The sequence below is a fragment of the Ursus maritimus genome, unplaced genomic scaffold (genome assembly GCF_017311325.1).
Source record: "Ursus maritimus isolate PB19 unplaced genomic scaffold, ASM1731132v1 scaffold_27, whole genome shotgun sequence".
Classification (NCBI taxonomy): Eukaryota; Metazoa; Chordata; class Mammalia; order Carnivora; family Ursidae; genus Ursus; species Ursus maritimus.
Window position 1 is genome coordinate 35,576,358 of NW_024425230.1, and position 15,060 is coordinate 35,591,417.

General features: G+C 42.7%; 1 protein-coding gene across 4 annotated transcripts in view; it reads right to left on the reverse strand.

Moving 5' to 3' along the window:
• MAP2K5 (mitogen-activated protein kinase kinase 5) overlaps window positions 1–15,060 on the reverse strand; it is a 248,785-nt gene that overhangs the window by 93,830 nt on the left and 139,895 nt on the right. For all 4 annotated transcript variants that reach the window (XM_008708547.2, XM_008708549.2, XM_008708548.2 and 1 more), the window contains one exon: window positions 11,510–11,581. In XM_008708547.2, the coding sequence (XP_008706769.2) occupies window positions 11,510–11,581 (72 nt within the window). The remainder of the gene's footprint in view (window positions 1–11,509; window positions 11,582–15,060) is intronic.

The following is a 15,060-nucleotide window of genomic DNA, read 5'->3' on the forward strand; positions in this document are numbered from 1 at the left end:
CCACGTTGGGCTCTCTGCTCAGTGGGAGCCTGCTTCTCCCTCTCCCTGATGCTCCCCCTGCTTGTACTCGCTGTCAAATAAATAAATAAAATCTTGAACCAAAAAAAGAAACATAAACTAGGGATTGGTTTCTGAAAACCAATGGTACATGTATACTCTGAAACACTGGCAACACTGAAGCAGCTACGGGGACAGTGTGGGTAGGAAGCCTGGGAAAAGCAGCCTTGACTGACAAGCAGAATCGCGATAAACCAGTCTTTTTCTTTGTCTAATTGCCTGCTTGTTTACACTTACCAGTTCTCTCTTCTCTTTCCAGAGTACTTGCTCTACTCATTCTCGACAGCATAATGAAAGCAGCCGAGGGAGGGCTCCTGACTGCTGCTGCCTGCTCTAGTCACACAACCTTTCTAAAAAAGTCCTTTAATTTCTCTGGATCCTAGTTTCCGTATTTGCGAAATGGGAGCTTTGATGCTTATACGGTGGGAGAATCTTGGGTGCCTCAAATCACTAATTTTTCAGTCATTTCCCATCACGGTGTAGGGGAGCCGAAATGAGGTAACGAAAGCAAGTGGTTTTGTAAGTGTTAGGTACATGCAATGTGTTATGTTGTTAACCTTCTTGTGAGAATGACACCGAGCAAGAAGACGTCAAGAGCTGAAAAAAGAGGACAGAGCACCAGACTTGACATCAGAAGTCTTCGATTCCAGTCCTCCTCTGCACAGGACTGGCTGCGTGCGGTCACTGTGGGCAGGTCCCCTCCCTCCCTGGCCCCCAGCTTCCTCACTGGTACGAGGAGGGATCTGATTGAACAAGTTCTAAAGACTCTCTTCCGGTTAAAAAACATTCTAATCTCTAAGTACAAGATAAGGCGTGTGAAAGAATTTGTCTACATACGTGCTAGAAAAATGTGAAAGCTTTTCTTAGCCAGTTCAGAACCAAAGTATGTGCTATGGTCTGCAGGATCTTCCGGAGGGTCTTTAAAGCGACTTCCAGGTCACTGGGTGTGAGTATTGACAGAATTCTAGGATCAGTGGATTTTACCACTGGACATCTCGAGGGAGCAGCAGTGGTTCCCCAAATTATCACTCACAGAATTTAGAGCTGACAGATGTCATGAGAAGACTGGCCCCTTATCTTTTAGATCTCAAATTTACGAGATCTTAATTTATACACCACACCACTCAGTTACTCCTATCATATAACGCTGTTCGTTTCCGTCTAAAGACTTGCTGTTGTCAAATACCTTCTTTAACACGCAGGCTCCATGAAGGGATTTTGTCACTTTCATTCACAGCCATGTTCCCAGTGACTAGCACGGCGCGTGCCACATATTAGACACTCAATAAAAATTCTCTGAGTGGTTAATGAATAAATGACTGTATCTTACCTAACCTCATCCCCATTTCTCCTACAAAGCATTTCTTCTTAAGAAACAAAACAAGAACTTGAGATATGACATATGATTATTCAGTCACTACATAAACCAGGCCTTTTTATTCCTAAAGAGGATGAGTCCACGGTGGAGTCGGAAGGAGGTAGGGCTCCATCCATTAGAATTTTCTTCTTTGTATTGAATAGAAACCATGGGCTTTTTTTTTTTTTTTTTTGATCATGTTAGCTTCAGAGAGTTCAGCCAGCCAGTCACTGAGCAGAAACTGGCCTCTCCTGACAATCCTTCAAATATCTGAATATGGGTTGTCAAAGGCTTGCTTTGTCTTCTCTTTATTTCTTTAGTCTTCACATGAAGACTTTGTTGACTTAATGTGTTTTTAAAAGTCCAAATTGTGCGTGTTTGGGTGCACACACACACACACACACACACACACGATTTGGCCATGTGCTGTTGGAAAAACTTTAAAATCGGTCTGAAATCCATCAAAATAATAAAATGCTTAGCTGGGACTGCGAGCACCTGTTCCATCTTGTTTTGTCAATCTCATGGTTGTTCGGATAGCTCTCAGAACAAAGCAAGCTCAACAATGCCTCATTCAGTGGGAAACACTCACTTTGTCTGCCAGTTGCACATTGACTGCGATCACTGACAACCTTGGAAAATGCCCATTTAGGCATGGTAATCTGAGACAGCTGGATCCCTTCACAAACCTTGCAGCGGACTGAACTAGTCAATCCATCATCTCCCAAAGGTCATTTAACGGCTCCTTTCTGCAGTAAGTTACAGAAGTTTTAGATTAGAAAAATGACAATGGAAAAAATCAAGTTAAGGCAGAATTACAGAAAGGAGAGTGAGAGCAGGGGAATGAGTGATGGAAACTGTTACATGCTCTTTTTCTCAACATTCTTCAACGGAAGGGAAGGAGGCCCATGACACGGACTCCAGAGCACACTCCTGCCCACTCTTCTATACAGTCTTCCACTGAAATTTCCTTGTTGTTTGGACGCTTTGATGCTTTTGCCTTCTGATGGTTTTCAGCAGAAACTTCTGATCGACAGGTAAGATGTTTCACTAGATGGAGCAGGGACCAAACATATGATAAGATCCAACTTCCACTCATGTTCTTGACAATAATTATAAAAAAAGGAGAGGAGAAAATACCAGTATTTAAGTGGAGCCCACCAAAGGCCAAGTTTTATGGTCTAGAGAAGCTGACAGCAGCTGCTCATAGGGTATCCAGAGCCATCCGTCACCCCTCAGATCAGGTTCATAATCACCAAGGGCTAGAAAAGCGAACAAAGCCACAGCTGCAGACCACTAGAGACAGCTGTGTCTCCAGGTGTTTCCATGTAGGGGTGGGGGCAGGGATGGGTTCTTCCGTATATTTAGGGGCAGGAATCAAGTCTGGATAATGCTCCTAATTCTTGTCACTTGGCAAAACCACCCAATACCTGGATGAGGACGCTATTTCAAACGGAAGTTTACTCTCAGAGTAACTTTCTGGGGTGGTTATCATTAAATGGAAGTGTTTCTAGAAGAGCCTAGAATACTGAAGGTTCCTGCTTTCAAAAAATGTGTTTACTACGGTTTATCGTCTGCCTCCCTCATGTTGTAGGCTCAACGAGGAAAGGGAACGTGCCTGTTTTATTTACTAATGTAACCTCAGCACTTCAAAAAGTGTGTGGAGCATAAAAGGTGCTCAATAAATACTGAGGAATGAATGAATTCTAAAGTTCTGTTCATTTTACAGATAAGAAAGTGACACTTGGAGTAGCAAAATGGGCCCAAATCACACTGATTCCAAGTGGTGGTGCCAACCTATCTGGTTAATCCAAAGTCTGAGCATTTTAAGAGTTCGAGAATTAGGATGGCAGCCCTTGAATCTGAAAATCTTATCAGAGGATGAAAATTACCCACTCTTCAGCAAACTCCTCCAGAAGCTTCTGTCCAAGGGTACTGGGCTGAGTGATCCACGCCACTTTTTCAATACTTTTATTTTCATTTCACTTAGCTCTTTCTGTTTGCTTGTGAATGGAGATTACATTCCATTGTCTTGGTATCTAATGAGTCTTATCTAACATCCATTAAAAATATATATATATATGAAGGCAGTATGTTAAAAATGGGATATGTTCACAGGTTTTAACATTTCTATAAAACAAGGTGGTTCTATCCAACTATTTTTACCTTTTTTTTTTTTAAGGTTTATTTATTTATTTTAGAGAGGCAGGTGTTGCAGAGAGAGTCTTAAGCAAACTCCCTGGGCTAGCACGGAGTTGGGTGCAGGGCTCAATCTCACGACCTGAACCGAAACCAAGAGTCAGACATTTAACTGACTGTGCCACCCAGGCACCCCAACTATTTTTGCTTTCTATGCTTGGGAAAAATTATATTATGATGTTTACAGAAAATGCAAAAATTTATCATTGCCCAGTAAAAACTCCGTATCTCTGGGCAAAACCACTGACATGTCCTTTAGAAAAACAGTTAGGTTTTGTTTTTTGTTTTTTTTTTTTTGCTATAGGAATGCTAAAGAGGAGGGCAATCTCGGACAACATATAAATATTTCTCTCATTATAAAATTAAAATGAAAACATTTCCTTTGGTGATTTCTTCCCCTCTGTTTCCTCTACTCTTTCCTCTTGAAACTTCTGTTTTTCACCTTAGACTTTCTGACCTGGTTCTCGAATTTTCATTCCTGTTTGTTGTTGTTGTTCTCTGAAAGTTCCTTTGTTACAGCAGCCTGTTCTTGTTTCCTGAATGCAGTGTTTTCTCTTATCCCTCTGAGAATACTATAGGAGCTCATCTGAATTTTTCTTCACTGCATAGTTTCCAAGGCCCTCCAAGTTGCTTTTTTTTCCCCAGTTATTTTAGGTTTCTGTCTTAAAGGCCTTCCTCACATGTCTTGCCAAGAGTGAGGTGCCAAAAATCTGGCTGGAAACACTGTGCTCATTGGTGGAGCTTGCTGACTGATGTACCATGACGTAACATGAACCCCCAATGTCTGGATCTGATTTCCTTAGAGAAAGTCTCTTCTGCCTGAAAGGTAATCTTGGCCGCCAGCATCCTAGGAACAGGGTGAGATGGGAAGGCTGGGAAGTCTCAGCATTTAGCGTTCACTTAGTGCCTCTGTTCTTCAGTAATGGGACTCAGGCTTCGACAGTGCCAGCTACCATTTATTTTACTCTTTCCAGAAAAGACCTCTGCCTTCTTGTGTTGAGGCTGAGGAGTGGCGACTGTGTGCACACGCTGAGTTACGAGAAGAATCTGTGGGTCAAATGGCTTATGTGCTTCTCAAATGGCCTTAAAAAGAATTCTGTTCTCTTTGGTCCCACCTTTGTGTCTGATTCCAGATAACTGGACCACCAATTCCTGAGCCTTTTCGGTGTTCTACAGGAATCGGGGTGCTTGTCACTTTCTTAACAGCTAGCTTAGGATTTCAGCATTCTCAGTGCTGCTAGGTTGTTTGCCACTGTCCCTCTGGTTCCCCACACCCAAAATTTGGTTGCTGTAGTCTCCTTTCCCTTTTGATTTGTATTCAAAGCCTTAAAAAAAAAAAATCCCTTTATGGTTATTTTTAGCGGAGACTGAAGTGAAAGTAGAAGGTATGGCACATTCTGTGTTCCATGCTTTAACCAAATTAGTGGCCTTTTTGAACCAAATAGAAATATTTCAAGAGGTAATTCCTTTTAAAGAGAGGGGATGATGGCTTAATTTTCTCATTGTGACCTTTGTCCAGAAGCTCTGAAGTAAAGCTTCCATAAAAAGATGAGGACCCTGAGGCCCAGAGATTCAATGACTTATCCAAGGATCCACAGTTTATACTAACGGAGGTGGAATTTGAATCTAGGTCTATACTCCAGCAAAAGAAAACCCTTCTCCACACGCAAAACATTTGTGACCTTCAGCAAACATTTATGTATGCTTAAGTTAAAGGCTCATCAAACTTCAAACTCTGATTTTATTTTTAGAAATGGCTTTAAAACTATTACAAAAATATGGAAAAAACTGAGCCAAGAAAATTTCCTGAGTGCCCACTTACGGGCAATGGAATAGTTCCAGGGAGTGTAGGAGGTTCTGAGAGCATCAGATTCGAATGCTGTCCTAAGGAACTCTGACATGCCTATAAATCATTACAGCACAAGGTGGAAAAGGCACATGCCACAAGGAAGGTGCAGATGAAGGTCAGAAGAACGTATTATATTTTGCTGGAGAGATCGGAGCAGGCATCATGAAGGATGGGTATTTTAACTGTATCTTGGGGAGATACAGAAAAATGGTATTCTGTGTAGGGTGAACAGCACAGCATTCCATGGATTTATTTTTAACTTGATAAAGGTGATTCTAAAACTCACAAGAAAAACTCTAACTCTTTGTCGAAACAATAGAACTCATAAAAATCTTCAGAAGATGGTGTTACTTTGATGACAATGACCTGTGTGGCTCTCTGAATATGTTCTTCACCTATCTAGAGACGTTTTTCTAAGCCATGGACCTTGCTTTCATCATTTAACACATCATTCAAACCACTTCAATAAAACAGGGACCATGCTGAAGACGGGTCTCAGAGGACTAGATGACACTCCAATTAACCAAGCACATCGAGCCAGATTGTTCTATGCCTCAGACTCAGGAGACTGGCAGAGAGAGGAGACAAAGGCAGAAAGAGCGAGGACCCAAGTGAAAAGAGCAAAATGCATGTGTTAAAGATGGGCTTTCTGTCTGACTCCTGCAGAAAAACCTGTCAGAAGATTATTCACCACCAACCGTAATAAGGTTTATAATAACCCGCCAGATAGAATCACAAACCAGCACAAACTTGTGATCGTGGAGCATACTCAGTGAGAAGAAGAACATTAGAGGACCGGCCTCGTGCCTTTTTAAATGTGTATGCATTGCTCTGGGTACTGCAAATGCGAGGCTGCAAAAGGGTGTATGCTGTCTTCTTTTTTGACCCAAGAAGGGCCAACTGAAAAATCCAGCTTTTGCAAACATGTTGTGACTTAAATGACACAAGAATACGAATGGAATAACTAATTAGTGAAAACAACAGTGGGGCTTCTCTCCTCAGGCCATTCTGTGGGAGGAGAGATACGCACTGAGCTGCCTGTGAAATGGAAACATTGTGCCCAAAATGTTTTAGGTATCCTCCTCTCCCCTAAGGATTAAATAACATCATCAAACTGGGTAAAACAGATCTCTTATTATGGACCAATTTTCCTTTTAAAGTTTAGCCCTGAAGTCTTGAATGGCAAACTGCCAGGGTGGATTGTCCTAAAAATCACCGAGTTGACTGAATCATCGCGAGCTTTCTAGAAGAGTCAAATACTCTGGGAAGCAGGATTAGTCCTCCTGGTTTGTCCTAGTTAAGTTCAGGAATTTTGTACCTTTGTTAGTGGGTCTTCTTTCTTCTTCTTCTTCTTCTTTTTTTTTTTTTGTTTTTCATTTCCACTGATTTCTGTCGTGAAGGTTCAAGGAAGAAGAGCAATTCTACATGGATCCTTTTCCCCATTACAAAATGAGGCCACACAAACCCCACATACGGTGAGGGCCTTTATTTGGCTTCATAACTGATCCACATGAGGAGAACTACGACACATTTAGAGATCTGAGTTGAAAACCATAAACAAAAAACACAGAAAGGGGCCAAATTCTTCTCGTCTAGTAAAACTGCCATGCTCTCACTAGAGCACTGAATAATCTCATTTCTTCCCCCTTCTTAAGGGTAATCTCCATGTTTATGTTACTTGTGCCATCTCCAAACACTACACACAGCTGACAAAATCCTGGAAGAGACCCATCTTATCCCACAGGGATGCAGAACGGAGAGGAGCTGGGGCAGTTCTGGCCCTGGATGAAAGACAGTCTGATATTAAAGATTCTTTGCTTAAGGCACAAATGTACCTGTCTGTGACTTTTTTAATGGCACATTTTAGTGGCATGTAGCATCATCTTTTACGAACGAGTGTGCGAGAGGCCTTGTTATGACCCCCATGGGGACTGTGACAGCACATTAACGAGGGGAGAGCAGTATGATGAAGGCTAGCAAAGGTGAACCTCGCTATTCTAGGAGTTTAAAACAACGACGGCGAGTTCTGATTCCTGCGGCACCAAACCTCAGGGAAGGGTTGAGGGTTTATGGGATCTGCAGGGGGCAGGGGTGCTGCTAGCAGACGTGGAAGGGCTAGAAAACTCTACTTCCCATTTTGTGTCTATTTGATTCTTGTGTAATTTCAGAAAAATTCCTTTGCTCCGTTTCCTGTACTTTTATCCCATTTGTTTCTTTACCACCAGTACCCTAAGGGAATAACACGACTCAAAACACCTTGAGGAAGGTGCCCACACAGATTGGTAGTGAAATGGCCTAGCGGACAGCCTGCAGGCTCTGACAGTAGATCTCTCCTGAAGCATCCAGAGATCCACTTGGAGTGTGCTGGGCAATGAGGAGGGGCTCTTCCCACTTTTCCTCCTTTCTCCCAGTGGCAAACTCTCTTCCAGACCAACCCAGCTCAACTGTCAACTCCTTTGAGAAACCCCGCCTCTCCCCCAGCCCTGGGGCTCAGGGTCCTCTGGAAACAGCTTCACTGAAGATGCTGGTATGCTGTTTGTTTCCGCGTTAGATGTCTGTCTTCTCTGTCAGAAGCTTTGTGTGTCCCCACCCTCCAAGGCCCGGGGCACGGTAAGTGCTTAAATAGTAATTACTGAATGAATTAAGGTTTTTACTCTACAGGGCACACACCTAGAAAGGGAGTCTCGTTTTCAAGTGAGGATAAACAGAAGAGAAGCAATTCTTTGACGATGCTGACTGTGTTTCAAAACACAATTTGTTATTCAGAATTTTAAAATGCTATTGAGATTTACTCTTCTCTCTACTGTGATTTTTTTAAAAAGATTTTATTTATTTATTTGACATGACAGAGACAGCCAGCGAGAGAGGGAACAGAAGCAGAGGGAGTGGGAGAGGAAGAAGCAGTCTCCCAGCGGAGGAGCCTGACGTGGGGCTCGATCCCAGAACGCTAAGGCAGACACTTAATGACTGTGCACCCAGGTGCCCCTCTCCATTGTGATTTTAAACAGGATTTGCCACATTTATCCCAAGGAGACTGTGGTGAAAACAAAGTGCTTCTTGTGGACTAACTTCCCCATCCTCTTCAGGTAATATTCTCATTACATCTGCCCCTAGGGAAAAAGAACCTTGGGATTTTCTTCATCACTGAATTACTCACAATTTTTCATGTAGGGACTCAAAACCACTGACTCCCCTTCCCTATCACTTCTTTTGTGTTACCTTGTACCCCAAATGAATTTGGTATAAAGCACACGCCCGAGTCCTTATGCTATTCTCTAGTGGCTTACTGGTTTACCACTTGTGTTCGGTCAGACGCTGTCACTTGCTTGTCTGGTGGGTCATGAGCTCCTAGCAGACGAGGACTGCAATCACACAGCTCCCTCTGAAAGCATTTAGTTCAACATCATGCAAGAACCTTCCTGATGATCACAATCAGACACTACCTATACCGACATTATCTCCTTCTGATAGAGCATCCGGCCCCTCACTGACCATTTGAAAACACAGGGAGCATGAAAACACCTAACCCTTCCCGGCCCTCACTCGCAACCCTCTGTCCTCTTCTGCTCTCCACTTCACCCCATGAGCCAACACATTCCTTCTGGCCTTCAGGTGTTGTCAGACTTACTGTGACAATTTCTCACACAGTTCCCTATACTTTAATCCTCCTCAATCTTACAAATTCAGTGAGTGTTTTCTTCAGTCTTCTGGAGACCATTCAGTAGTTTACCTCCAGGATAAATGAACATGATCGACGGAACTCCAAATCCATCAATGGCAACCTCCCTCCTGATACTATAGTTTCTTTTTAAATCTTTGCATCCCTAGCACCTACCAAAATATTGGCAGACATGTGTTTCGGTATGTGGTATCAGTACGTTCTACGTATTGGTCATCTGTCTATCAACCTACCTACCTACCTACCTATCTAGTTTAACAGACCTCCTTATTTCCGTGCTTGCTCTTCTATCGTCCATGCTCCACAGAGCACTCAATGATCTTTGGAAAATATAATTCAATCATTTCCCCTCAGAGTAAAATCTAGAGTCCTTACCATGGCCTACAAGATAATATAGGATCTAATCCCCGGCTACCTCTCTGAATGTATTTTTTCCCATTCTTTTCCCCTTACTAACTCCACTACCTCGGTCTCTCTACGTTCCTTAAATATGCCAAACACACTCCAGCTTAGCGCCTCTGTTTTTTGTTGTTGCCTGATGGCTCTCTTTCACTTCATCCAAGTCTCTGCTCAAAGGTTACTTTATCAGAAAGGATCACTTTGCTTTATTTTTCTCCATAGGACTTGCCACCACCTGACAAATTATATATTTAGTTATCCTTCTGTTTTCTGTCCTCCTCATGCCCTACTCCATGAGAGTCAAGACTGGAGTGTCCTTTCATCACCATATCCCCACTGCCCATCTGACAGGCATTGCAGGAGCTCAAAATGAATGTGGAAGGAAAGAAGAGTGAATCTTCATATGTGTTCTAAATCTTAAATCCATTAGTTATGCTCTCTCGTGGTTCTGCTCTGTGCCTCATGTTATGTCACGCTAGGGTTTACCATCGTCCAAGTCACTCAGCTCTAGAGTTGATGCAGAAAGTTAAAGAAAGACAATGGACTGCTTAGAGTCCCAGACTGTTAGTCTGGAAAGGGGCTTAGAGATCATTATCTTACAGAGGAAGAAATAAGGCCCAGTGAGGGACAGTGGCTTGCACAGCACACCTAGAAAACCAGTAGCAAAGGTGAACCTTCTATCTCTTTCATTCCCAATCTGGGATTCTTATCTCTATACCACCTACTTGTCAAATGCACCACACTCCATCCGGTCACTTATTAAATGCCTTAAATAACAACGATTTAAACATGCAAAGGGAATTCACATAATGGCAAGGTCTCAGCTCCACAAATCAGAAGTTCTAGTTCTTCCGAAACAAGTTACCTGAACAAGCCCTTCAGGATTTAGTTGGGAAACTCTGTTCTGGGCTTCTGTCCACCATTACTGCTAAGCCCTCAGCTGGTGCATACGTATTATATTTCCTCTTCGATTCTCTTTTGTGAAGAAGCAGAAGAGTATGGTTTAGCAAACACTGACTACTTTATTTTTGCTTTCGATAGTGCAGGTGAATTGAGTCTAAAGCTCTTTCCTTATAAATTCAACTGCATTCATGCATTACAAAAATCACAGAGGAAGTATTTGACCCCAAAAAAGGTGATAAAATCATGACTGCAACTCTATCCATGATCTTATCTAAGGAGTCCTTTCTAGTTTTTAAAAGGCCCTCCTTTCCCTGAATCAATGTATGTGAGAAACAACTCTTGAAGTACTGGTGAGAATCCAGACTCTATACTGGTGTAATTCACACTGAGCCGATGTCCTTCTAATGGAAATTGTATACATTTCCTTACAGCTCAATAGTCATGGCAGAGAATCCTTAGCACAGAGTTCCAGTGGGGTTACACGTAGCACGCTAAGATGAAGTCCATTCTAAATACAGCGATAAAGAGTAAAGACGTTAAAATTGGGCTGAATACATACCCTTCATCCTCCCCCAACACATGAAATGACTATATGGAAGCAAGGTGTTTTTTCTTCCTAACATACAGAACTTATACATCCAAATGAGTAGGGCTGTATTCTTCAAAGTAATCACCTCTGGAAGTCATGTATGCATTCCGACAAGGCCACCGTTACACAGAACTTCTCTGGAGTCTCTTATTATAATGCAGGCTCTCCGGACTTAGTGTGCATAACACTAATGCAGATTCTCAGAGATCTGGATTTAATTAGTCTAAGAGGGAGTCTGGGAACCTGTATTTTTAAGAAGCTCTCCAGGAAAGTTTTATACAGGTGATGTGTGAGAAACAGCACCTCAGAAGAGTCTGTGCACAAGCCACTCAAGGATAACAAAAGGATTTTGGAGTTCAACTCGGTGTACACACACACGTAACACCTTGGAGGTTTATTATTATTATTTTTTAAATCGTCATTCTTCCTGATATTAGGGTGGATATACACAGAAGCATCTATTTGCAAACAACATACCTCCATGAAAGAGATTCCTAAACTCCAGACATCGGAATGGATTCCATACTGCTCCCCGGAAATTCTTTCAGGCTGTAAGAGAACAGACGCTGGTGAGTTGATGTGAGCTACTCCAGGAAACACTAACGTGAGCGCAGCCAAGGCAGGGAGCCACCAACATTTTGTGGCACTTTATGAAGCACAAAACAATTTCGTGTGTGTGTGTGTGTGTGTGTGTGTGCGCGCGCGCGTGCACACACGCATAGGTATATTATACAGGTAACGTACAGAAATGAGAGAGGTAATACGGATAGATATCATCTCACTGAATCCTCACAGGCCCCTGTGAGGAAAACATTATTACCTCTATTTTACAGATAAAGAAAATGGAGGCTTCGAATGGTAAAATCATTTAGGCAAAGTCCTCAGCTAGGAAATGAGCTGAGACTTGGAGTCAGGTCCTCTCCCTCCAAATTCAGTGGTCTCAGCTGCGAAGTGACACACTACACAACACTGTATAATGTTATCATTTAATTACACTTTTGAGAGGTGGGTCTGGATCACTAGGGATTCTATTATTTTTAATTTTTTAACTTCATTTGGAAATTGTTGCAAACTTACAAGAAAGTTGAAAAGCTAAGACTAATACGAAACACATCCATATTTCCTTTGCCCAGATTCACCTTCGGTTCCACATTTTATTCTATTTATCATGGTTTCTTTTGATATGAACCAAGGAACAGTCTGAAAGGTCCATTTGGGACAACTGGTCCTGCAGACAACTGGTCTAGAAACACGCACGTAGACACCTGTCTAGAAAGCCACCACATGCACACTCTCTACTTCACCAAGAACAGTTTCATAGTGAAGTGGGTGCTGCCCGGTATCTCCATCCCTCCAGGATCTAGCATTCAGTATCGTACTTCACAGAAATCATTTGAATGAACACAGCAGCACAAGAATAAGAGAAACCAAAGTCTCACGGAGATGGAATGGTCGCTCAAGGTTACAGAGCTGGACATGGCAGGGCTGGGATCATAACCCATGCCTCCTGGCCCTCAGGGCACCATTCTGTTTGTGGGTCCACCCCTGGAGTTCCTGGTGGCCACCAAGGGCATCAGCCTTCGGGAGCTTTCATGGGAGCCCTGAAGAATACCTGGGGCCAGGATCAGCCTGGTCCACTGCACATGGAGGAAGCAGGCATCCACCATTCACCAGCAGAGGATACTCCAGGGGAGCGGAAGATGTGAGCCAGGTGCTCTCAGGTGATTGGCACAGTCCTACATCTCGGAGAGCTGGCTTAGCTGGGACCCAGAACTTTGTGACCTACTTTCTGCCCACACCTATCAGGCTACCTCATTATACTTACTCCTCCTGGGACCACGTGCCATAAAATTACACAAAGCCCTGTCCTGAGGTAGCAGGATGGATTGTCTTATTTCCCTTCCTTTATTTATTTCTTTAATTTATAAAACCCTTTTCCCACCAAGAACAATTCTTCCCAAGGGCCAAATGTCACGTGACCATCTCTCCCAGGTGCTAAATAGACATGGTCATTCCAATTCCCCAGTACTTTTACTTTTACATCCAATCATTTTACACCCCATCATTTCTGAAGTTCTTGTTCATGCATGAATGAACCCATTATCCAATTCCAGCTAGTTCAACAGGTACTAGGATGAGAGTAGCCAACTAGTTACAGGAGTATCATCACCAAGACTACTGTGTGCATTTACTGAAGAATTTCCATACGCTTGGTATTAAGTTCTGTTCACGTAGGTCTCATTTCAGATTCATAAACACCCATATTAGATTGCTCCTATTATCATCCCCTGCTAACAGATGAGGAAATGGAGGCACAGAGAGGTTTAGTTTGCACCCACTATATAAAGACAATAATAGCTATCACGTAATGACCAACTAGTATAGGCCAGACACTGGACTAGATACTTTGCATCCTCTACGCCTTGGGACAATCTTGCAAAGTTAGATATCATTGCCCTTATTTTACAGATGTAAAAACTGAGGCTTCATAAGATTAAGCGACTTGCTGAAGTCTAGAGCTGTGGCTCAGCATTAGGCCTATTTGTTTCGGAACACAGCCAGGATTCAAACGCAGGTACGTCTGACTGCAAAATCAGGGTTCTTCCTAGTGTGTCAAACTGCCCCCGAACTTAGAAGTCAGAAGAGCCACACACTAATCTCGATCTGGTCAGTATTTCTCAAAATACAGTCTTCAGTATTCATTTTTTTTTAAAAGATTTTATTTATTTGACAGAGAGCAAGAGAGAATAAGCAGGGGGAGCAGCAGAGGGAGAGGGAGAAGCAGGCTCCCTGCCGAGCAAGGAGCCCGATGCGGGGCTCGATCCCAGGACCCTGGGGTCATAACCTGAGCCAAGGCAGACGCTTAACCGACTGAGCCACCCAGGTGCCCCCTTCAGTATTCATTTTAAAAAATAATTTCTCTGGCTAATTCTCTGGTATACTCAGCCTCAGTCACGAAACATTTCCACGTTCCCTGCAGAGGCAATTATGTGTCTTCCTCCTCTCTGCTTAGTGAACGTTTCTTTTATGAAGGCCCTGCTCGTAGGCCACCTGTTTTTGGTGAAACGTTCCTCTATTTCTCAGGAAGCATCACAAATTCTTGCCTCTGTCTTTCATGGAAATGTTGTTTGTATCTTTAATATTAATTCATTACGCTGTGTTGTAATCATCCGATTACTAGCCTGTTTCTCTTAAGAGGCCAAGAGAGTGTCTTATTCATCTCATACCTAGTACCACGGCTGGCACACAGCCGGTGAGCAGTCAAGGTATGTTGCCTTGAAGGGATGTAATATATGTTTACTACACATTTGGTTTAAAGCATGTGCCTATCATTAAGTCCCCTGGAGGGTTCTACTAACATAACTTCCCCAATATTATTGCTATTCAGGCCCATCAAGAACATGCAGCAAACATGAAAATCCTAAAATCCTCCAGAATTCTTAAAGAAATAACCAAATATTGCCTTCCTCCCTGTTTCTCCTCTCCTTACTCTCTTTCTTCATTCCCCTACCTGACAGTTATACTATACAGGACTCGTGCAGAGTACACGACAAGCAAAGAAATGAAAGTGGAGCCCAGATACAAAATATTTTGGCAGGACCAACAATAAGATTAAATACATTCATAACACCTGCCCACTGAACTATCAAAACAAATGCAAACTGAAAGCTGGAAATAAAGCACGAAAAAATTGGGGCACCTGGGTGGCACTCTTGGTTTCGGCTCAGGTCATGATCTCAGGGTCATGAGATCGAGCCCCACGTCAGGGTCCATGCAGTGTGTGGAGCTTGCTTAAGATTCTTTCTCTCCCTCCCTCTGCTGCCCTCCCCCTGCCAGCTCGTGCATGCTTTCTCTCTCCTCTCAAATAAAATAAATAAATCTTTAAAAAAATAAAGCATGACAAAATTAAATTTAAAAAGAAAAATAAAGTGATCATGGTCACAGGTGGCAAATAAGAGGGCTCCTTAAGGAGGAGATTCTGACAACCCCTCATTGGAGAAATAATTCTTGCAATAAGCTAACAAAAT